At 38.4% G+C, this 25,928-nt stretch overlaps 1 protein-coding gene across 1 annotated transcript in view; it reads left to right on the top strand.

Annotated features, from left to right (window-relative positions):
• ESR2 (estrogen receptor 2) overlaps nt 1-13,865 on the top strand; it is a 69,952-nt gene extending 56,087 nt beyond the window's left edge. Inside the window, exons 6-8 of the mRNA XM_036736413.1 lie at nt 3,470-3,603; nt 11,511-11,691; nt 13,673-13,865. Coding sequence (XP_036592308.1) covers nt 3,470-3,603; nt 11,511-11,691; nt 13,673-13,865 — 508 coding nt within the window. The remainder of the gene's footprint in view (nt 1-3,469; nt 3,604-11,510; nt 11,692-13,672) is intronic.
• The last annotated feature ends 12,063 nt before the right edge of the window (nt 13,866-25,928 follow it).

Raw genomic sequence — 25,928 nt, 5'->3', positions numbered from 1 at the left:
AACCAAGAGATTTTCTAGTAATGTAGTGAATATTAGGTCCTGACCAAGGAAATCTTCAGAATGTCTCAGAAGTTGCCCCATGTGACTGGGTAAAGGGCCTCATATTCGTTTTGTATGTCCATAGCTTTTCTTTTGTAAGGCATTTGGAGTTAGGAGACCTTTCTTTTCATATCCCGGCTCCAAATTAATTACTCTTCCCACTAGCTTTTCAAAGCCTCCTGTCTCAAAATACCTTACTGAAGGAAAGTTACAGCAGTATCAATAGAAAACAGAGCTCTTTCCCCAATCACAACCAAGCAACTTGTGAGAGAGCTGAGACATTCTAAAAATTCCCTGGATAAAGCACCAATCTTAATGCTGCTTATAATTTCTGTGATCTTGGGCCAGTTGCCTTTTGCTCTGGGACTCAGTTTCCCCATCTGTCAAATGAGGAAGTGTTACACTAGATGGCCTGAAGGTTTCATCCAACCCTAAATCCTATTTGATGTTAACAAGGATGAAAGAAATGAGGGGAAACTCTTTTGTTCAGGAAGAAAAGGCATGGGTGCGAGCAGGGTCTTCCGTTTTAGTTTTATACTGCTAAATAAAATTTTACAAAAATCCTCTTCAAGTCTACTATCTATACCCTAAGTTGCCAGGTATTATGGAGGGAGCAGAAGGAAGGAAACAAATCTTTATTATAAGGCTAATAATATATGCCAGGCACTGTGCTAACAACCTTGCCCATATTATCTAATTTTATCCTCACAATAATCCTGGGAGGTAGGTAGTATTACTATTCCCATTTCACAGTTGAGGAAACTGAGTCAGACAGAAGTCTTTTACCCAGAGCCACATAGCTAGTAAGTATCTGAGGTCAGATTTGAACTCTAAGCCTAGCACTCTATCCACTGTGGTATTAGCTGCCTCTAGTGAAAGGGCTTCATAAAGTATCCTTTTTGAAGATCCCACCTCTAAGGCCTGGAAGGGTAGTTGCTTAGATATGAGTGACAGAAACATCCCACAAAAATTTTCCCCTCCTCCCCATATCTATTAGCCCTCCACTAGGGACAGCTAGGTGGCACAGTAGAGAGAGCACGGGGCCTGGAGTCAGAAAGACCTGAGTTCAAATCCAGCCTCAGATACTTACTAGCTATGTGACCCTGGACAAGACATGTAACCCTGTTTGCCTCAGTTTCCTCATCTGTAAAACGAGCTGGAGAAGGAAATGGCAGACCACTCCAGGATCTTTGCCAAGAAATCCCCAAATGGGGTCACATAGAGTTGGACATGACTGAGATGACCAAACGAAACAACAGAATGAGTTGTAAGCTTTCAAGGAAAAAAGGTCACCCCGTATAATAGTGTCTGCTTGTTAAATAAATGAAGCCTAGTTTTGTGTCTGCTGTGTTTTAGTAATGTTATTGAGAGAGCTGAGTGGTGGAAGTCAAGTCAACAGGCATTTCTTTGAGCACCAAATACATGCCAGGTTCAGTGCTAAGCACTGGGAATGCAAAGAAAGGCAAAAAATATGGTCCCTGCCATCAGGTGGCTCACTGGCAAATGCGGGAGACCACATGGAAAAAGCCATGTTCAAACATAGAGCAAAGGCTTCTTGCAGAAGGTGCTGTTGTAACTGAGACTTGAAGCAAGTCAGGGAAGTCAGGAGGCACAGATGAGGAGGGAGAGAATTCCAAGCATTGGGGACAGTCATGGAATTGTGCAAATTTTTCTAGAATAAGTCCAATTTGCCATTTTCTAAGTAAAATTCAAGGGAAACCAGTTGAAAGATCTGAAAGGAAGGATGTCTTCCTTAGCAGACTGAAGAACTAAATCTGAAATCATGTTACATGTAATGTATATTGTATAGTTCATTTTTACCAGGAATGAGCAAATAAATCTGATTAAATGGTCTAATCAAAGCTTCTTGTAAGACTTTTGTTCAAGGTGGACTTCAGAAAAACCTAGAAAGACTTACATGAACTGATGCTGAGTGAAGGGAGCACAACCAGGAGAGCATTGTGCACAGTAAGAGCCACAGTGTGCAATGACTGACTTCGATAGACTTAGCCCTTCTCAGCAATGCAAGGCCCTAAAACAATTCCAAAGGACTCAAATCCAGGTCTCAGAGCAGTGTGTCAGAGTATATAGCATGCTGAACTGGTAGAGAAGACCTGGGTTCAAATCCTGCCTCAGACTACTGCTGCTGCTACTACTACTACTATCACCACCACCACCACCACTATTACTACTACCACCAGCAGCAGCAGCAGCTAATAATTATATCACACTTACTATGTACCAGGCATTTTTAAATTTAGATTTATTTTTATTTATATAATAAAACAAGCATTTCCATAGCATAGTAAAATAAAAAGATGATTGTTCATGAAACCTCTAGTTCACAAAGTACAACTTGCTATTCCTTTTAAATATATAACAGTCTTGTAAATTTCCTTCCCCCCACTTCAAAAATGGCTACCATTAGACACGAATAGGCATTTATGTATGTATGCATATAGGAATATGTGTGTGTATATGTATATGTGCATATGTATATATGTATGTGTAAAATTATTCTATACGTACTTCTGTTTATCAGTTCTTTCTCTGGATGTGAATAGCATCTTTCTTCATATGTCCTTTATAGTTAATTTGGGTATTTGTAATAGTCAAAATGGCTTAGGGCCTCCAGGGGCTGAGGTTTACCAGGCACTTTATAAAGCACTTTACAATTATTATCTCAGATGATCCTCACAACAACCCCAGGAGGTGATTGCCACCATTATCCCCATTTCACACATGAGGAAACTGAAGCAGTTTAAATGACTTGCCCAGAGTCACATAGCTAGGAGGCAGGATCTGAACTCAGGTCTTCCTGAATTCAAGCTGAGGGCTGTACCCACTGCACCACCTTGACTTTAGATTAGTCACTTAACCTCACTGACACTCAGTTTCATGCTCTATAAAATAGATGTACAAATACTTCTAATGCTTAAAACAAGTTTGTGAGGATACTTAAAATATTGCACATAAAACATTTTACAATTTCTTAAACATAATATAAATGTATGATGGTGGTGATGGTGTTTGATACTGCTGATAATAACCCTATATTTTGGCTCCAGGTCAAGTGCTATTTGCACTGTATCATTCCCTGACTTCTTTTTTTTCCAAGTCCATTCTATTGGTTCAGCTTTGGTATAACCTGGGTTTTGTTATTCATAGAGATATGGAGACTTCCATCAAACACAAAAGTGTTTAAGTAACTTATTTTCCTCAGGAAAAATAAATGCAATTAATTCCTTAACTGATTGAATTTTTAAGTACAATTCCAGCTCTTCCAAATAGCTGTCTTCCCCTTCCCCATTAAAGGTCTTTAGAAAAGCGTGGATTTGACACAGGACCTACCTCCCCACTGATTCTGGTGTTATTAAAAAAAAAAGTTATATGAAACGTGTTCAGTAACATTCTAAATGTTCTTTTGTAGGGATGAGGGCAAATGTGTTGAAGGGATTTTGGAAATCTTTGACATGCTCCTGGCAACGACTTCAAGGTTCCGAGAGTTGAAACTCCAACACAAGGAGTATCTCTGTGTCAAGGCTATGATTCTCCTGAATTCCAGTGAGTAAACACACAGCTGTGTTTAGCGTCTCTCCCCCAGAATGCATGTTTCCCAAGTGAAAAGAGTAGGACAACATCAAAATGTATTTACTCTTATTAAGAAGAAAAGCTTTTCAGTAATTCCCGACATGCCAGCGTTTCAACAGATTTCTTTCTGGTTCTTACCAGTTCCTAATTATACAGCTAAATTGGTCTGAAGTTCAGCTCAATCCAACAAATGGTGATTAAGTGCATCCCATATGCATCAGTTGGTTTTAGGTGCTGGGAATGAGACCAAATTTAGATAAGATATCGTCTCCAGCTTCATTGATTTTGCATATATTTTATTCTTACCTATATGACTACATATTTTATGCTATCAATAGACTGTAAGAAGAAAATTATAATAGCTAGCATTTAGATAGCATACTTTGAGGTTTGCAAAGTGCTTTACAAATATTATTTCATTATATCCTAACATCAACACTGGAAGGTAGATGTTATTATTGTCTATTTTTCAGTCATGTCTGACTCTTTGTGACCCCATTTAGGGTTTTCTTGACAAAGATCCTGGAGTGGTTTGCCATTTCCTTCTCCAGCTCATTTTACAGAGAGAAAACTGAGGCAAACAAGGTTAAGTGACTTGCCCCAGGTCACACAACTAGTAAGTGTCTGAGGCCAGATTTGAACTCAAGAAAAAGTCTTCCTGACTCCAGGCCTGGAGTCTCTATCTGGCCTCTATCTACTGTACCACCTAGCTGCCCTAAGAGATATATAGCTTTTAGAAATAAGGAAGTAAAATTCCCACTGTATTCTGTCATAATCGGACCACATTTGGAATATTGTGCTGAATTCTGGGTACCATAGTTTAAGAAGAACATTGGTAAATTGGAGGAAGAGCAGCCTAAATAGTGAAAAGCTTTGAGTCCATATCCTATAAGGAGTGGTTGAAGGGAAGTAGTCATGTTTAACCTGGGGAAGAGAATACTCAGGGGCAGACATGATAACTGTCTTCAATTAACTGAAGGGCTGTCATTGAAGACTTGTTCTATTTACTCCCTGAGAGCAGAAACAGAAGTGACAGAAGTTGCAAAGAGGTTGAATTAGGCTTGAAGTTGGGGAAGACTTCTTAACAAGAGGGCAGTTCACACGCACAATGGATTGTCTTGAGAGGTCATTCGACAAGCATTGATTAAGAGCTATGTACTTGGCACAATGCAAAGTTCTGGGTATATGAAGAAAGGCAAGAATAGTCTAGGCATGGGGCAAGAGTAGGCATAGCCAGTTTAAGCATAAAGATGGAAGATGGAATGTTGTGTTAAAGGAAGTAGGCCAAGTATAGCAAGTTCACAGAGTGCATGGAAGAAAGTTAGGTATTGGAAGACTGGAAAAGGTAGCGGCCAGGGAAGGATTCTCAAGTAAAGACTGGATGACCACTTGTCTTGTCTTACGTTATAGTGGAGATTCTTTCCAGGTATGGGTTGAACTAAACAACCCCTAAGATCCCTTCCAATTCTCAAATTTTGGGATGCTGTTTACTTGGTAAATAACTTGTATCCACTTTTTAATCCCGGGAGGACTTCTTAGAAACAAAATGGTACAGGCAACATCTAATGACTTTAGGAATAAGATTCTATTTCTTTTATAATAATTTAGTCCCAGAAAATGACCACAGACTTGTGAAGAATTCTTAGATGAACTATGAGCCTTTAAGACAAATCAAACTGGCCATTAGGCAGAAAGGAGCCATGAACAAAGGAGTGGCCTGCTTTCTGGAGGGTTAACAGCCATCCTTTCACTCCCTTCTATACTTGCTTCCAGTTTTTGGCTTCTGATGGGGAGACCTACTCAAAAGGAACCTGAAATTAGTCAATCCCTTGGGTAAATCATTGTTGCTCTAAAACAATGGAGAAATGAAGCTGTGGGGTGGTGGTAGTGGTAACTATTGTTACTTATTGACAACTTTGCTTGGAGGTGAGCTGTCAAAAGAGCTAGCTCAATCTCTTAACAAGGTCCTACTTGCATAGGTCAAAGGAGAGGTATGTTCAGATGAAGGTAGAAACTCAGAGGACTGGCTTGAGTGTGACAGACAAATAGTCAGGGGGGCAATATGAAGCCACTGGGGAAAAAGTGAAAAAAGGAGATAAGAAAGACATATGGGTAAACTAAAAATAAATAAAGAAATTTATAAAAAAAAAAAAAGAAAGACATATGGCACCTTTCCCTGATTCAGGTTATGACCGTAGGTTGACCTTGCCCAACTCTGAAAGGTACACAAGTAGAGAAAAGAATGTATAGAATGGAAACAATGGAAAAGCAAAGATGGACAAAATCCGATCTGGAAAAAGACCTAGAAAGTGCTCTGATCTTTTCAGGGAAGATTTTCCTGGCCTCTTATGGTGATTATTTTCCATACTTTGCCAAAGACTAGACTTGTCATTTTCCTTTCTGAATGCAAAGAAAGCACCACTTACGTCTATGCTGGATGTAATTGAGGTGTGTGGGAGATCTCAGTCCAAAACCTTTGAAGTTACTTGTTGAGGGAAAACTATGTTTTTCTGGCCCTCTATTTGGACCAGATTACCAGGCATTATGCCACAGGCACATCTGCTATCTTGAAGAAAGGGGCGGGGTGCTAGATGTGGTTGGAGAAATACATTTACCTCCTGACATGGAATTTATTTTTTATTTCATCTTCAAAAATAATTTAAAGCTCATTTCTGTGCTGCAAAGTGCTCCTCAAGAAACAGTTGGCTTTTTAAAAAGAGGGTTTTTTTTTTGCTTTTTGCCTTATGTTTGACAAGACCCTTTTATAATCATTTCAGTCTCAAGCCCATCATATGCCATTACTGAAAACCTGGGCCAACCACTGTAGAGAGGAGCAAGATTGGGTTAGAGATACCGTGTTCAGTCAGTAGCATCCTCCATATCTAACTCATTCAGAAGATCAAAAGGGGAAAATGAGGCTTCTTTGGAACCAGTGTGTAGAATGGCCAGGCAAATACAATGTTGCTCTTTTTTCCTCCTTTTAAGAAAACCCCTTACTTTTTTGTTAACTATAATATTTGTTTAAAAAAAGTTTGCTGCAGCTATTCTGAAGTAGAATTTTGTTTCTGTGGATGATTTCTATTATCTACTGATCTACTATTTCAATAATAGCACCTACCTCCAGGCTTGTTGTGAAAATCAGGGTGTTCCTAAAGTCTGGACGCAGGCAAAGTTGCATATTTTCAAGAAATGAAATGAATGAAATTTTCAACGGCATTTTATTTAATTGGAATATTAACAAATAACATCTTCAATATGATTTCCATCATTTGTGATGCAAAGGTTGATGCACTTTGCAAGATTCACGTGAACTCAATGCAGTAATTCCACATTGCCGTCAATTTTAGCACATTCACTCTTTATGCGTTCAATCAAGTGTGTTGCATCTGTGATTTTCATTGAGTACACCTCCGCCTTTAGCATACCCCAGAAAAAGAAGTCAAGGGGGCTAAGGTCTGTTAATATTCCAAATATTTCAAAATATGCATTTTTCCTATGTATCCAGACTTTAGGAACACTCTGTATACACACGCACACACACACACACACACACACACACACACACACATTTTATATATACATATATATTAAGGTGCTATGTACATGCTAGCTATTTGGAAGGGGAACTTGGCATTGGCTTGGTAAAGACTGACTATGTCATGCCATGTGAAAGAATCAAGTTTGCCAGCATTCTCTATCGCTCTAGCTGGAAAGCAGCTCCTGACAATACATGGAGCTGACGGAGGGGATGAGGAGAGGCTGAGGAAGCCCCAGAGCACAAAGAGCTGAGAAATGTATTGTGGCCACAGGCTTAGGCTTAGAACTCCAGAAGAGACTTATTTCCCTTTGAATTCATATAATAATAATGAAAACTCACAATATACTTTGCAAATTATAGGGTTCTTTGACATTTTCATTAAGAATTCTAGGTCGTACCACAATAATTTTCATCTTCCACTAGGAGGAGAAGTAAGTGGCAGGGAGTTCTCTTGATAGTAGTCATTTAATGACTGTTAGCTGTCCTCTAATCTTCCTGTGTGGAAAATGAGGTGAATCTGTTACTTAGAGACATTCTCTGATAACAGGTACACCGTGTACAAAGATAGCTTTTTGTAGAGGGACTCCTAATGACATCGAGGGGAAGAACAGTAATTGCAAGGATTTATATAGCATTTACTATGTGCTAGGCAATGTTCTAAGAGCTTTACAATTATCGAATTTGGTCCTCACAACAATCCTGAGAGGAAGATGGTATCATTTATCCCTATTTTATGGATGATGAAACTGAGGCATATAGTAGTTGGGACTTGCCCAGGGTCACACAGCTCATGCCTGAGGCTGGATTTAGACTCAGGTCTTCCTGACTCCAGGCCCAGTGCTCTATCCGTTGCACTACCCAACTGGTTAAGATTAGATAGTTGAGTCTGGTAGTATGTCTCTCATTGTAGAGGAAAACTGGGTATTTGTAGCTGGGTATTACCAACAGGTTTGACTGTACAAAAGAATTTTTGCCATTGGACTGTCACCAGTGACAAGAAGTCCTATCATCGAAAGTATCCAACACAGTTTACTGAATAGAGCCCTGGATCTGGAATCCGAAGACCATTATTCACTAGCTTTGAGAACTTAAGTGAGTTCCTTAAGCTTTCTGCCTAAATTTCCTCATATGGGAATAGTAATTACCCCCTTAAGGGTAATTATTTGGATCTTTTCATCTCTAGGGACTATCATGGGGCCCTGCACATATCATAGAATCACGGACATGGAGAGTTGGAAGGGACCTCAGTGGTTATCCAGTCCAATCCATGCCCAAAATAAGTCCCCCTTTGCCAGCATACCAGATAAGAGGCCATCTTGGCTTCTGATTGAAAATCGCCTTCCAGAGGGACTTCACCACTGCTAGAAGTGCCTCTCTCAAACTCTTCTCATTGCTCCTCTACTGCCTTCTGAAGCCAAACAGAACATATAAAATTCCCTTTGAATACTTGAAGACAGTTATAATCTCCCACCCTGAGAGTCTCTTCTGCGGGCTAAATGTTCCTGCTTCATTTATTGTCCCGTTTTTTGGCAGAGGAAATTTGATTTTCTAGATGTTCTATCATGTCATCAGCAAATAGTATTTTGATTTCCTTCTTTCCAATGTTAATCCTTCTTTTATCTTTTCTCTGTGAGTGGCGGTGCTGCATAGTGACAGACATCTAGTCTTTAGAAGAACAGGATCAAGTCTTGACTGTGACCAAACATTGGTTATGTGACCCTGGACAAGTAACTTCACCTCTCAGTCCCCCAGGAAATTTTTTATGATTACTAGTTGCAAAGTAGTTTCTGATCTGCACTGGAAGGGGGAGTTATCTCATTGTGAAATGCATTGAAATCACAGATCTGATCATAAATCTGATGAAATCTGATTTTTTTTAAGAAAAAGGTCTTTTTCTTGTTATCGAAATTGGTAGGGTTTCTAATATGTTGTCAAATTGAAGTGGCAAGAGTGGACTTCCTTATTCACTAACAAACATCAATGAACATGAATATTTCAATAGATGGTGAACAGAAAAAGAGGCTTACATATAAATCTTTAATATATACAGCTTGTTTTTTATTACACTTAATACAGTAGTACCAATAATACTATACTTGTCTGTCTCCCATTCTGACCTCCATTCTGCTCTTCTTTTTGAGGATTTCATTGAGCTTGTTTTCTTTTATTCTTCAAAAAAAAAAAAGTAAATCCTCCGTTTCCCAATCCTTGCCACAGCTCTTTCCCCACCAAGAAAGACCCCCCTCCTTGTAACAAACTAATATATTTTTCTTAAATCACCCATTGATTGTGTCTGAAAATGATGTATGTCTCATGTTACATCTATAGTTCACCTCTCAGCCAAGAGGTGGGATTCATTGTTCATCGTTAGTCTTCTGATGTCCTGACCACTCATTGCATTGAGTTCTTAATTTTTTCAAAACTATTTTGCTATACAACACTTTAGTTGCTTTATAATTCCTCCTCATTCTGCATCAGTTCATACTAGTCTTCCCAGATTTCTCTGAGTCTGTCCCTTTAAATATTTTTAATGGTACGATATTAGTCTATTACATTAATATAATTTTAATTTACAGTTTGGCATCTACTTTCTTTCTAGTTCTTTACTACAAAAAATTAGCTAAAAATATTTTTGTTCATATGAATCTGTTCTTTTTTCTTTGGGAGGTCAAAGATGTGGTATCTGTTGGTCAAAAGGCATATGCAGGACTTTTTAGGTTGGTGTGGTTGGAACAATTCATAGCTTTATCTATGGTACATTACTGGGTCTGTTTCCACATAGCCTCTTTAACAATTGTTACTTTCCTTTTTCCTTTTTGCCAATCTGATGGGTATGAGATAGAAAGTGATAGTTGTTTTAATCTACATTTTTCTTATGTTAGTGATTTGGAACATTTTTATGTGGTTGTTGGTAGTTTGAATTATTTTCTTTTGAAACTACCTGTTTATATCTGTCGACCATGTATCTATTGAGGACTTGCTCTTGTTCCTACATATTTATATGAATTCTATACACATGTTGAATATCAGCCTCTTAAGAGAAATTTGCCACAAATATTTTTTCTTAGTTTATTGTTTCCTTCTGAATGCTAGCTGCAGTAATTTTGTTTAATTTAAATTGTCCATTTTATCTTTTGTGATTATCTCTATTCCTTGTTTGGTAAAAGCATCTCCCCATATCCATTTTTGTGAAAGGTGTCTGCTTCCTTGCTCCTCTAATTTACTTATTGTATGACTTTTTTATAATTAGCTTCCATATTCATTGGGAGTTTTTTATAGACATTGTTATAAACATAATTTTTTTTTGCCAGACTGCTTTCCAGTTTTCCAAATAGTTTTTGTTGCATTGTGAGACCTTACAAAAGTTGCTGCCAATGATTGTTTTTGGGTCTGGTGTACCTGATCTATTCCATTGATCAACCTTATTTTTAACCAGTACCAAATTATTTTCATGATTACTGCTTTGTGGTATAATTAAAGATCTGGAATTTATAGGCCTTCTTCCTTCATATTTTTTTTCATGATTTCTCTCGAGATTCTTGAATTTTTATTCCTTCAGATGACTTTTATTAATATTTTGTTTAGATCAGAAGTTTTCAATCTTTTGCATGAGCCCCTGTAGCAACCTGTTGAACCCTTCTCAGAATATAATTTTTAAATGCATAAAATAAAATACATAGGATTACCAAAGAAACCAATTCCATTGAAATAATTTTTTAACCATTTCCCTGAAATCTATCCACAGATCCCTTTGTAGGAAACCTATAGATGCCAAGTTAAGAACTCCTGGTCCAGCTTTACAAAATAATCATTTGGCTTTAGTACCTGTTTTTAGTAGGAATGGTTCTAATGTTTCTCCATTGCAGATTTGGTATTGTCTCTCGGCTTAAAGTAGATCATTTTTATTTTATTTAGGCAAAATCCCTTTTTACTTTTCCTTAGCATTTTTGTCATGAATTGATGATGAATTTTATTGAGGGCTTATTCTGTCTCTAGTGACACAATTGCTCTATTTCATTTTGGGGGCTGATGTGAAACACCCCCCACCCAGGTATGCTAGGGACTTAGAGATGTTACCTAGCTTATCTCTCTGCAGAATTACCCATTTCTCTGGGAACATTGTTACTAAATGGCTAAGGTGGAAGATGAGGGGTATGCTTCAGTAACTTTGCATAAAATCAAAGCCATACTTTTCAGATTAAGGCTCAGCAAAGTATCAGAAAAACTCAAAGCAAATGTGGTCTTGCCAGAGGAGATATGCCCGCTGACTTGCTGAGGGAAGGGATTTTTTCCCCTTCTTTTAGTGACAGAAAATGTGTTATGGTTTTTCATCTCTGTCTAGGTATGTTTCCTTTAGCAACAGCAACTGAAGAACCGGAGAGCAGCAGGAAGTTACATCACCTGCTTAATGCTGTGACTGATGCACTGGTGTGGGTTATTGCAAAGAGTGGAATCTCCTCTCAGCAGCAGTCCATACGTCTGGCTAATCTTTTGATGCTGCTTTCTCATGTTAGGCATGCAAGGTACACATGTGGTGGTAAATGCTGTAGTGCACTTTTTTGCAGGGGAGAGAGGTTGTCAATACAGGAATGGGCAGTATAGTGAATCCAATGGATTCTGAGTTTAAAAAATAATAACTCAAGTTCACATCTTAGCCCTGTCTCTTATGAATTGTGTGACTAAGAAGCCACTTACACCATTGGGCTCTCAGTTTCTTCATCTGTAAAATGAGGAAGTTGGACAAATGTTCCTTCCAGACTTAACATTTTGTGATTCTGTTAATGTGCAAGCTTCAATGTTTACTTAGCATAATAAGGCAAAATTCCAATGAAAGGAAGAAAGGGAGAAAGATACCCTGAATGGGAAGTTGGTGCTTTGTTAGCATCTTTCTAACCAGTGATGTTAAGATACATAACGTTGTCTTTCTGGTTTAATGCTAGTAGTACTCACCGTGCAGCTTATCCTGGTGGCACTACACTGGTCCTCAGACTTTTCTTTGCTAGAGATTCCAGTTCCACTCACAACAGAGCCCTTAAGGGGTTCTTAACCCTTTGTGTGTGTGTCATGGACCCCTTTCTATGAAGTCTATGGACCCCTTGCCGAGTGTGTTTAAATGCGTAAAACAAAATCATAGGATTACAAAGGAAACCAGTTATATAGAATGCAATTATCAGAAATATTTTTTTAAAAAAATTATAGGCTCCAGGTTAAGAACCCCTGCTTGAAGAAGTCTAAATCTATTTCTCTCCATCATCTGCAAGGTAAGAGACACCTCTGATGCTATGAGATTTGGAGGAAACTATCAAAGACTTCCCCCCCAAAAAATCTATTTTCTCCTTCATTGATGTAGTTTCTATGAATCAACAAGTGTTTGAAGAAAGCCTAATACTTATACCCCTATCTGTACCCTCACCCCCACCGTGTTAGGCCCTGGGCAAAGATGAGGTAAGCTCCTTAAGGAACTTACTTTCTAATGGGAGAGAGTCGATAGAAGGTGGCCTGGGAAAGGTGTTTTCCACTAGGTACTGGATTGTCACTCTTTTTCCAGTGGTAATGGTAATATGGATTTGATCATCATCCCGAGAGGAAGAGCAAGAGGTGGAGAGTTGGGGAAGGGGAAGAGGTGACTCTTGTGATAACTGGAGGAAAGAGATCTAAGAATAGTCACCCGTTGAGTGGAACAGGATTCATGGAAAGAAAAAAAATACAATTAAACTGTTACGTTCCAAGACTTTGAGAAAGGTCTGTATCATGGTGTCCTCTAGTTTAACAATCATACAAGGATTCTATCATAGATTCATAGAATGTTAAAGTTGGAAAGGGACCTTAGAGATTATCTAATTCAACTTCCTCATTTTGCAGATGAGAAAGCTAGCGCCTAGGGAGGCAAAGTGATTTACCCAAGGTCAAGGAAGAGTTTACATTGGAGGACTAACTGCTTGATATTAATGATGAGATGATGATAAACATTTTGAGTCTACCATGTATCCATACTCAATTTACTTGATAGGCAGGGAGGTGGGGGTGGGGTAATACATAAAACAATAAAAGAAACATAGGGTCTGACCTGAAAATTCATGTGTGTGTGTATGCATACATGCATAATGTATGTGTCCATATACATGTACATGCAGGTATGTGCATATATGCATATATAATATTTTATTTTTCCCAATTACAGGTTAAAAATTAACATTTTAAAACAATTTTGAGTTGCAAAGTCTCACTCTCCCTTCCTCTCTCCCCTCCCCCCCCAAAGGGTAAGCAGCCAATAGAGTTCATACATGTGCAATCATGTAACACTGAAAATTCTTAAAGTCAGAGATTTGGAGATAGATAATACACACAAATTATTTTACCCAGAGATGGGAGGAAAAGAAACATGATTCCATTACTCCCTTTCCCTGTATTTTACAAGCATCATGATATCCTTCCCCCCCCCCCGCCCCACCCCGAATCCTAGTTTTTCTTTTTCCTCTTCTTTTTTATGCTTCTCCCCAACAGTAACAAAGGTATGGAACACCTGCTCAGCATGAAGTGCAAAAATGTGGTCCCTGTCTACGACCTGCTCCTGGAGATGCTGAATGCCCACACGTTGAGGGGATATAAAAAGTCACCTGTCACTGTGTCAGAGTATGACCCTGCAGAGCAGACTCAGAGCAAGGACGTGGGCCCTCAGAACCTGCTGTCTCAGTGATGTCCTTTTACCCAGGAGGAGTTGGGCTGAAATTGAGATGTACACAGAGGTGACTGGGACCTGAGCCAAAGTAAAGAATCCTTTCTTGGCTGTTGGGTGTCTTGAGAAGCTCATGGGAAATGAAACTCTGTCCAGTTTATGTAGACTTTCATCATTGGTTGAAGACTCAGTGCTCAGCTCTATGACACTGATGGCCTATTTATGAGCACAACTGTGATTTTTAGGGGCTGGGATAAGAAAAGCATTGTCTCCGTTGTTGAATAGTAAACTGGGATGCAGGGTTTATATCTCTTGAGATCTTGCAGGATCTCAGATCTGGCACCTTCATCACCTCCCTGCCCCCTCTTATATTATTTTTTGTGATGAGTGGTGGGAAAGGAGGCTGGAGAGAAGATAAAATTAGAGTATCCCAGAGTTGAAAGGGACCTCAGAGTTGGCCACTAATATAAAAAATATCCTTTGAAGCACTGTGATATAGAGAGAAAGAGTTCTAAATTAGGAACCCAAGGATGATGATTGGAATTTGACATCACTTCACCCATCTGGGCCTCAGATACCGTGTCTATAAAATGAAGGTGTTGGACCAGATGACCTCTGAAGTTCCTTCTAGCTCTAAATCAATAATTCCTTCTATAACAGCTTGGGCAAGTCACTTAACTCTGTTTGCCTCGGTTTCCACATTTGCAAAATGATCTAGAGAAGGAAATGGCAAACCACTCTAGTATCTTTGCCAAGAAAACCCCAAATGAGTCAGGAATGAGTAAAACGACTCAACAACAAACAACAAAAACATCCCTGATAAATGTTCATCTGAGCCACCAACCAGCCCTTTAATGCTCTGGCAACATAGCCTGTGCTCGATACCATCTGTGTGCACCTTACTGAGCACAGAGGTCTTTGGATGTCTCTGGGACTGTAGAGAGGACCAGAAATGAAACTGTGCCCCAGCTTCCTCCCCAGCTCATTTTGTGACAGCACTAACTTAAGCACTGTATAGAGTACATCCATAACTCCAGTGAGGCCAAAGCCTCTTCCATGCTTTGTGATCACCTGCAAATCACTGCTTGGTGCTGAGCCCATTAGTTTTGGTTGTGTCGTTATTTTCTGATTATTGGTTACAATGTGAATTTTGACTACCGAAGAATATTGTCCCTCCTGATGTTGATATAACTTAGTAAGCATAAGACTACGTGGCCCATTTGAACTGGGTTTTTTCTCTTTTTCCTGTAAATAGGTTTTATAGGCAGTGTTAAAATTTGAAGCCAGGGTTATAAGGTGGACTTGAAAAGAAATTATGGGGAGTAAGACGCGGAGTTAGGAGTGGTGATGCTGCTAGCAGCTGTGTGGTAGGCACACTGTGAATCATGTGAAAATGTGAGCTAGCTTTCTCCAATGCTTGGGTCTTTCCCCTGTGCTCCCTTGCTTCTCCATCCTCCAGCCTCTGGAGGATGTCCACTGTGGGAGGCAGGAGCAGCCTAGTTGTAAGCCTCCAACGTGGAATATAAGGTTGGCATCAAGGAATTAAACAAATAAACATGGGTTTGGCTCTGGACTGTTGTAGAGTTCATAAATTCAGTTTGATGGTTCAATGTTGTAGTATATCTTTTACCAAATTTCCAAGTCTGTCCCCTGCCCAGGAGGAGGGAGGGAGGAGTGAAATGCTTTAAAGAAAAAATAAACCATCTTCCTCCAAGACTACTAGGGGATCCTGGGTGTGAAGGTCTGATTGCTTTTAGCTTTATATGCTTACTGTGATGAATTCTTAAAAACAAATGGACAGTACCCTGCATAAACTCCTGTTCTGAGGAATCATTTCCAGTCTTCTTCATCATTAAATTTCGTAATACCTGATAGTCTGAAAATCTTGAGGGCATAATTAGTTGCATCATAAAAGGATTCTTCATTTTAAGAGAGTTTTTCTTTTCTTTTAATTGGAGTGGCTCTAATTCAGCTGTTTGCTTACGTAGCATTTAATAATTAACAGCTAATGGGGGTAGGGTTGGAAAATGAAACATAAATTATTAGTGCCTCTGAAATGTAATTTTACTACATAACTAAGGGAAAGCAGTAATGAAATTACTATATAATTCAATTTGCAAATACTCAAATATGCATACTTTTACTTTGGAGAGAAAAGGGCCATTAAGTCATCATATTTGACGAATTTTGTGGTAGCATCTTTGGAAGGTGCTTACAAGCAATGTAACTATGATGTGGGATTCAATGTATTTATTGCTTTTGGGGGGAAAAAAGCTAACCATTTTTCCTTTGGCTAGCATATGTTGGGTACCATATGTTGATTGCAAGGTCACCCTGGGTTTCAGATAGGTGGACTTTTGCCAGGAACTTCTGTAAATAAAAGTTTTTAATTATCTCTTGGAATCACTTTACTTAGTGCTTAGAATTGAGAATAGAAATGGGATCAGAAAATAGTTAAGTATACTTAGAGGAATGACAGCTGAATTGTAAAGTGGGTAAATTTGTATTAGGAGAGGTTTAAAAATATTTTCTACGAGTCAGTCCTCTGTGGTCTTGCTAGGACCTCGTATAGTGCAGAGATGAGTGGAATTTTGGAGAACTGGAAGATCATTTCCAAGCTTACCAGAAGGGCAGTTCTATACTTGATGTGGTCTCTTCCCCTACTGGAGTCAATATCTATTGTTACACAAAAAGAAAACCCAACAATCTCTCAAAAGTTTCGTGAAGTGTATTTGTCACTCTACTCAGAGCCCAGATATTTATTCCCTTGGAGCTCATAATTTTTTTTAAAAGCACAAGATTTAATAATTTTATAAGTTGAATATGGGTTGATCAGATGAAAAGGCATAAATGAATTCTCTTCTCAGAAGCCTGTGGCCAGAGCATAGAATCACAGAACCAGAGCTCCAAGAGACCCGAGGTCATCTAGTCTGACTAGATAAAGAGATTGGACTTGATTGCTAAAGTCACCCTAATTTTATAGATGAGAAAACTGAGGTCCATCACTCATACTAAAGCGACTCTTATTCTTCCCTTTCTTCCCTGAAATTTAGTCAGGGACCTTCCTTTGAGTCAAAGGAATAAACTTCTAATGGAATTCTAGTGAACCATAAGAGAAGTATTAACTTGTCCCATCCCTGTCCCCCTATTTCCCGATGGGGGCCCACCTTGGCACCCTCTAAATATTGAACAGTAAGATTGGTCCATATAGGAGAGCAAAACCTGAGGGAGTCAGGGGTGGGATGGGGGTGAGGGGAATGGATAGAAAGAGGAAAAGAAAATCATTCTCATTAGAGGTGTGGTGTAGCACTGGACCCAAGAGGCAGACTTGGGTTTGAGTCCTAGTTCTATCTCTTAAATAGCTGCGTGACTGTTTTCCTTCTTCGGACCTCTGTTTTCTCCTTTATAATTTCTATGATATACCTTCTGGCTCTGAGATTCCATGTTGAGATCACTATTGTTGGAGAGATTTTAGCATCATTGGGTCTAGGAATGTTCACATTGCTGAGATCACAGGCCTACTGAAGTATCGACATGTTTGTGAGCTCCACTGTAGTGACCAGAAAGACATAGCTTCCCTCTTTGAGTGCATTTATCCAAAGATAGAGTTAATGTGAAAACTCAACTTATGTTTACTTATTACTAATTTCTTAACCTTTATTATGCTCCCTTTTCTTTGAATTTGTGTAGTACATGAGGTTTCTAGAGCTCTTTTGACTCCAGGTATCATAGAACTAAGACTTTCTCGTTTCAGATGCACTTGCTAGCAGTATAAGTTTTTGGGTGGAAGGGTTATGTGCTTTGTGTGTGTGTGTGTGTGAGACTGTGTATATGCATGCATGCAACCCAATAATAATGTTCCTAAATGAAGCCAATAGTTTTTGAAGATCATTTCGGTATTTTTAGGTAGTTCTGGAGAAAAGGAAATTATTTTTAAGATTAGTTATGTTTTATGAAAGGTTTTTTAAAAAACAAGTCCATGTGTTGCCTTTGTTTAGAGAAAGTGATATATAATTTGATTTCATTTAAAAAGGCATACTCCATATGAAACTTGGTCCTCTATGTACCGTAATTCACTCATTAAGTAAGGGGTTTGAGGAGAACAAGATATACAGTGACTACATGGAAAAGACAAACAACTTTGAAAGATTTAGGAACTTTACCATAATTCCAGATGACTAATGATAAAATGTGCTATCCACCTCTTGAGAGGGGAAAATCTCAGAGTGCACAATGAGAAATATATCTCTTTCTCTCTCATTCTTCCTTTCCCTCTATGTCTCCCCCTCCCCTGCCACATATACACACAGACACACAGAAACACAGACAAAGACAAAGGAACCAAGTCAAGATTTGAATCAAGATCTCTGATCCTAAATTGAGTGCTTTAGATAATCTAGTGATTTTAAATTAATTTTTTTCATACCCACACATGTAGTGAAATTTTATTTTGCTTGACTATACCTATGTGGGGGGAAGGAAGGAGAGATGGTAGATTTTTGCTGATGGAAAAGAAATTTTAATTAAAAACCCCACCAGGTTATCTAAAGTATTTAATTTAGGATCAGAGATCCTGGTTCAAATATTGACTTGGGTTCTTATTAGCTGAATGATTTTTTTTTTTGCATAATCACTTAACCTGTCTGGCTTTCAGTTTTCCTCATTTGTAAGATGAAAGAATTGGACGTGATCACCACTAAGGCCCCATTAGCTTTTAAAATTCTATAGCTGAACTCTATGCTCATTGAATAACTGGGTTGTTAAAAATAAAATTATGGATTCATAGTTGCATAGAATTCTAGAGCTAGAGGCAACCATAGAGATCATGTCCACCATCCCCCATCCCCCACCCCCCATCCCCATCCCCATCCCTTTCTTACAGACAAAGAACCTGAGGCAGTCGGGTAAGGATAGAATATGGGGCTCAGAGCCAAAAGACAGAGGTTCAAGTGTCAGCCTTCCATTGATAACGTGAATGACTGGGTCAATCACTTCACTTTCCTGGGTCTCAGGTTCTTTATCTGCAAAATGAGGGGATTCAACTAGCTGATCTTCAAGGTCATTTCCAATTAAAAGATTTTAGGATTCTGAGACCCATGAAGGATAAGTGACATTAGTTGATGTGTTATTGTGGGAGCACCTTTGACACAGAATTGAATTTTCAATCGAGATTAAAGGCTCAAGCTTCTTTATATGAGTTTCCTTTTATATTCCCCCCCTGCTCCTCCCCTCCATACCTTAGGGGAGAGAATGGCACAAGAAGAACAGGGCAGTATCTTCTAAGGTCTACCTTCAAATAATAAGTTATATTATTATAGCCTTGAATATTTTTGTAGCTCCCAAACCACCAGCTTTCCCACAAATTACCATTTGCAGAGCTCCTTCAGAATTTATAAAACATTGGCTATCTGTGATTCTTTGAAATTTTCCTAAATCCCAGGGCAGGTAGTTCTGGCTTCACTGAACATTCTGTGGGAAATTACAGCTTTAGTTTTCATAGAAAACTAATTGGGTACATGCCGGCATGGGGGAGGGGAGAAGAAAATCACAAGAAACTGAACTCTGAAAAATCCAGACCTAAAGAACTTTTGAATAGTCACTTATCTCTTCCTTGTGACCCAGTCTAACAATGCTTCTCTCCTAGCTCTTCTTTAGATTTTTTGGGGTTTTTTTGGCAAGGCAATGGGGAGTTAAGGGATTTGCCCAGGGTCACACAGCTGGTAAGTGTCAAGTGTCTGAGGCTGGATTTAAACTCAAGTCCTCCTGACTCCAGGGCCTTTGCTCTATCCACTGCAGATTATTTAGGCATAATCTACAACAGTTGTGTCAAACTGATATAGAAATAGGGGCTGCTAAAACCACACGTAAGGATTCCTGTGGGCTACATATTGTCTTAGAAAACCACATTAGTATTATTTATGTTTTATTATATTTTTATTTTGTTAAATATTTCCCAATTAATTAACAATTAATTAATATTAATCTGGTTTAAGTTGCACTAAGGAGTGTTGTGGGCTACATGTTCTGTGTTTGACACCATTGGTCTATAATAGTAGATCACTGTGTTCAGCACATAGTGGAAACATAAATACACACACATATTTGTTGAATTGAATTCCTCCCAAGAAACCAAGGCTTTCATTTAAGGGAAAAAAAAAATGTAGTTGAGGGAGAAGAGACTTAGATTTAATTCTAAAAATATTATAGTGGCTAATAAAGGGATCATGCACCCTTTAGGCACTCAATATTAATTGAATAATCAAATTGAATAGTATTAACTGAGAACTTTTGGAACAAAAAGTATATCTAGCTCTTGGGAAGCTTAATTTGCATTCTCATTTACAAAAATTAAAATGGAAGAGGAAAAAACACCCACCTAACTCACTGGGGGTGGAGGTATGAGGGGGGTGGGAGTTAATCTCATTATCTGAAACAAATTTGTTTGAGGAGCTAGAGCAGTCCAGAATTTTCCTACATCCCATTGTTTAATCCTATACCTACCAGTTAGAAGCTGTTAATGACACCTAATTGATGATTTGTATGATAAGTCAGTGTGGCATGTAGTAGAGAGCTGGCCTTATAGCCAGGAACGCCTGGGTTCTGTCCTGTCTGCAACACAAAATGGCTGTATGACCCCTGCCAAGTGATGACATCTCAGTACTTTAGGCATCTGAGACTAAGTTGCAGAGAAGTTATCAACTCAACCAACATTGGTAGAGTTCTCTTATCTAGGAAGTCCAAATTTTAATGAAGTCATAGATCCAGTTGATCCACTTTTATATAAAAAAGATTTCAGAGAAACTCAGGATTTTTCTCTTTTGAAAAATAGAAGTCTAAACATAGAATTTTAAAAGGTTAGCCATCTTGTTCTCCCAGTATGCCCTATTTATTATCCACAATTATCTAGTATTATCCATAATTTCCTCTTTAGTTTTAAAAAAAATCCTCACCAAAAACACAAAAATCTTTCCTCCCCTCCAAAAAACCCAACAAACCTAAAGACCAAAACAGCCTTGGTGAGGGTTGTTGTTTTTTAAAGGTACTCATGCTTTGCCACTACTTTTAGAGGAAAAAAGTATCTGATAAAAAGCTGAAGCAAATAATTGACATTTTAGCAATTATAGGATTGCTAAGGTGCCTTTAAAAAAGACTAAGCTGCTCCCCAACATTTTACGAATGCCAGCTAATGGATCATTTGTCCCTTTTGACCTTGGTAGCTTCAGCCATCTTCCAAAGGACGATGATGTGGCTCCTATTTTTGAGTTACCCTTTCATGGAGCTATCCATCTTCTTTAGTCAATTCCTTATACTAATCAGGCATTGTATTCAAGAACCAAGTTTGTGCATCATAAATATTTTATTTTTGGATTTATGCCTGATGGAATATTATCAGTTTTCTACCTGGACTAAGCTTCCTACCTTTATCCTAATTACATTAACCTGCTGATTCACCAAAAGGTCACATCAATTTTTTTGAAAATTAATACCCACAGTTCTTTGCTTAAAAGAAAAAAAAATCTACTTTAAGCATTCATCACTTTTAGCCAGGTGCAAGCAATTCTAGACTTGAAACATTTTTAAAAGCTTCCTTTTGGAGTAACATACATGCCATATATTTCACATTCATGGTACCCTCTCAGGTCTTCACATTCTTTCTTCTCCTAATTTTTTATTTTTGCCTACCAGTATTTGTTTGACACATCTACTAATGGCAAGACATTTCTTCAAAGAAAGAAAAATATGAAGTTATATATTTTTTAAAGAGTCCTTAGCCACATAGGATCATAGACTTAGAGCTGGAAGAGACTTTCAGGGTCACTAAATTCAATCACTCATTTTACAGATGAAGAAACTGAGTCCTAGAAAGGTTAAGTGAACTGCCCAGGGTCACACAGGGAGTGTCTGAAGCGATATTTGAACTTGGCTTTTTCTGACTTCATGACACCTTGCTGCCCTAAATTCTGAAACAGAACAATAGTCAAGAAGTAAGATAAGGTTGGTATGGTTAAAATACAGAATCAAATTAGGCTTGTAAGTGGCTAGCCATAGATCAGAGTTAGAGAGAGATCTGGAGGAGACCTCAATGGTCATATCATCCAACTCCCCACTTTCACAGATAAGAAAACTGAAGCCAAGTGAAGGGCTTTAGCATAGCTGGCTGGTGGCAGAATTCCAACCTCAATGTATTGATTCCTAAGTTACTCTTCTCACCACAGGACATTGATACTTGTTTCTGAGATTCTATTACATCAGCTGCATTTGAATTCCATAGAAAAATGCTTGGCTAATGGCACCTTCCACTGCCACTTATATCACAAGGTTGCCTCTCAAAAATATTCTTCTCTCTGTTACTGGGGAAGGGGTGTGTGCCCTTAAATGGAAGTAATGATGAGATAGGACAGAAAAATGGTGCTTGCCTTCATATCCTGTGGGGAATAAGGTGTGTCCCTCCTCCTTCTTCTCTCTGCTTGGTGATATTAATATGTACGTATTAAACACCTACCAAGTTTCATGCACTTGCTAGGCACAGGAGGTACAAGTACAAAGAATGAAACAATGAGCCAACACTGTAATTATGGGGGAGATAAGTACTTAAAAATATATTATATATACACACACACAGCATAAATACAAAGTTAGTAAAAACAAACATATAATGAAAACAAGGTAGTTTGGTGGAAGGGCACTGAGCCATTAGGGGAATTAGGAAATGCTCCTTGAAGAAGAGGGGTGCCTAAGTGATATTTTAAAGAAAGGGATTCTGTGAAGTGGATGTGAGGAAGGAGAGCATTCTAGGGACGAGGGACAGCCAGTGCAAATGCATGAAGATTGGGGATGGAGTGTTGTGTGTGAGAAATTGGTTCAAACTACAGGTGACTAGGGATATAACTCACATTTAGGTCAATAGTATAATCATTGGCAAGTTGTTTAATTAAAATTCTTGAAAATTTTTAGAAGGTCCATATTTTTCTTGCCATTCCCCCACTATGGAGATGGGTATAGCACTAGCATATAATGTATAGTAACCTACTGTGTTTTCCTTTTGTGGCCCTAAAAAAAGTTGGAATCTCAGATTCTTTTGCAGCTCAGCTTCTATCCCATTAAGCAGTCGATCTCTGTGCCTTCTGATCCAGGCTTCTTCAAGTCTCACCCTTCACCTCTGAGGCCATTTTGTTATATGATGCTATTTTGTTCTCTTCATAGTTCATTGGCAAGAATGACAAAAGTTTGTCATCACTAGCATTCACACAAGGATAGTTACAGATAAATTTCCAAGTGCTGTATAATTTTTCCCCATGATAGGTTAGTTTTCTAAACTGTTATGAAAGTATATGTGAGTGTCTAAGTCCAAGATGAGTGGTTATATTTTGTCAGCATTTATCACAGTGCCTGGCACATAGTGGACACTTAATATTTATTGATTGTCTTAGTTTTTACTTATCTAGGCCTTTCAGGTGAATGCTTTATTTATGCTTTTGTACATTTAAAAAAAGTAATTGGTGTTTTCCTCCACTGAAACTTTTAAGACTGGACCTTCCTTTAAACATGAATTTGATTCTTCTGTTGTATAAAAGCTAGTGATTATTCTCTGCTTCCCATTCCTGTGGATACTATTTTTTCCTCGCTATGTTCTTTTGAATGTGTTGCTGTTACAAAATGAGGCATGACATCATGTAAGTTAAATAAAATGTTTTTCACACATTTTTTTTTGGTTTAGTTTTTGAAAAAATTGTAGGGAATTTTTGGGCTGACATTTTCTAGTAAGCAAATTCAGGCTGGGCATGTTAACATATCTGTCATTCATGCTATGTGGAGGATGAAACTGGTGAATGGCTTGAGTTCAGTTCTAAGCTGCACTAGGGCCAAAGCCAAGTGGGTGTCCATACTAAATCTGGTACCAATATGGTGAGTCCCTGGGAGGTGAAAGGGTGTGTGTGTGTGTGGGTGGGTGGGTGGGTGGGTGGGGGTGGGGGCTACATCAGAAAGATTGGCCATAGAACCAGAAAGAACTGCCCACTCAGGAGACAGGAGTGACTTGCTTTAACCAGGATAAATTAGGAGGACCCCATTATATATGGCATTGAACGACTCAAGCTAACTGCTTTTTATTAGTTACGCTGTGGGGGGAGGGATCTCAGAATACAAGGAGATTTTTGATAGGTAAAACACAAGTTCCAAAGAACTTCAGTCATAAGATGCAACGACTTTTCAATAGAGGTAAGGTTTCAACAGAATCATAATGTAGAAGATGGAGGCTTCCAGTTTTCCAGAATAATAAGGTAAGAACTAGATAGGTTTCCATTGTGATCTTTCTATAGCTCCATTTTTTAAAAATTGTGTATGGGAAGTATGTATATATGAGAAAATGACCAGTTTAGGTCTTAGACTTTTTAAGTTTCTTGAGTTATTGTAATCATCAGTGAATAAAAGATGATTTTAAAGACTAAAAATATAACTTGAGACATTTCTTGAATTTTTGGGGGGTCATTTTGAGACTTTTGCTAAAAAGCATTTTTTTTTTATTATATCACATCACCTCAGCAATTTTGATAAAACTGTATGTGATGAAGGTAAATTGCAGACTGAAATTTCCTTTGGCCCTTTTAACACTCTTCAAATCTTCAACCTTATATAAGCTGCTTAATGGCAAGCCTCACTTGGCATGTTAACAGCTTAACTGAATTCAGTTATGTAGACACTGGAAATGGGGAATGTGATTCCTATGGGCAGACATAAAGTTGAGGATGTGAAAATACTAAGATTCCAATGAGTAATTAAATATTCTGTTGGCAGTATCAAAAATGAAGAGAGGAAAAGGTATTGCTCTCTTGAATCCTTGATCTGCCAAAAAAAAGGTCTTAGGAAATAAGGCTGAAATTATTCTCTTGTAGTATTACAGAGTTAATTCTTCTTTGCAAATATGGTATTAGCCAGTCATGTTCTGGTAAGTATTTAAGTACTAGTTTTCTGAGGTTGGGGTGGAAAACATGCATAACATACCTAAGTCTAATCTGCATTATTAAAATTAGCACAGTGCCTGGCACATAGTAAACACTATATAAATGCCCCTTCCCCTATTAAGAAAGTGATAGAGAAAATGTGAGTCTAGATAATCAACAGAACGATGTATCAAGTCTTGATGGGTAGCATTTGCCAATTTCCAAGGAGTAAATGACCACACTGGAAAATTTTCAGTTGGCTTGCTGGCTTTGAATTGGCTTCCAGTTCACCTCTGGTTTCTTCAACTAAAGTGTCAGCCAAACAAGTCCTTGACAGATCAGTGTTGTAAAAAATAGTTAACAGATTTCACATGAAATTACTTGAATTCTGCAAGGTGCCCAAAGGAATGCAGATAGTAAAACATCATAAACAAAAATGGAGACTCTCCTGTGTGTCTTAGAACTAGGCATAATACCAGCCATTCTTAATGAGTTATGCCAGGATACTGTCATTTTCTTTTCTCCACTTATATAAACCAACTTTTAACCATGCTTCAAAGTCCACTTTAGGTCCTACTTCATCTAACAAAAATATACACATACCTCACATTTCTGTAGTGCTTTTAGAGGTAAAAGAAACACTTTCCTCACAAAAAGGCTGTGTGGGGACAGGGGTGACAAAGGTGTCACTCACATTTTATAGATGAGAAATCTGAAGTTCAGAGAGGTGGTGACTTGCCCAAGATCACCCAGGTTAGTAAAAACTTTGTGTTTACATCTTCTCTTCCCCAGGAGTCCACTGAGAGCTCAACACAGTGCCATGTCAACACTCTGTGGTCAATAAACACATACTAGTTGAATGAGTGTGTTTCTGCTATTTTTAGAATGATGAAAGAGAGCCTCTGACAACACAGGGATGACATTGGATTTGAACAGGCTAAATCAACATAGAACAAACTCTAGTAACTTAGTCTACCAAGGAAAGGCCTATAATTCAGACCTTGTGACTGCCTGCTGTCTGAGAATCACCTGAGGACCACCTAGCTTAAGTCTGGAAAGCAGAAGAACCTATTTTGGTGAGCCAGGACATAAAAAAAGTACAAAATGGATCTCAGTCTTATGTAGCCCCTTCCCATGCTGGTAG

This window comes from Trichosurus vulpecula, chromosome 8 (assembly GCF_011100635.1).
Source record: "Trichosurus vulpecula isolate mTriVul1 chromosome 8, mTriVul1.pri, whole genome shotgun sequence".
Taxonomy (NCBI): Eukaryota; Metazoa; Chordata; class Mammalia; order Diprotodontia; family Phalangeridae; genus Trichosurus; species Trichosurus vulpecula.
Note: the sequence above shows the minus strand (reverse complement) of the source record. Positions and strands in the feature narration are given on the sequence as shown.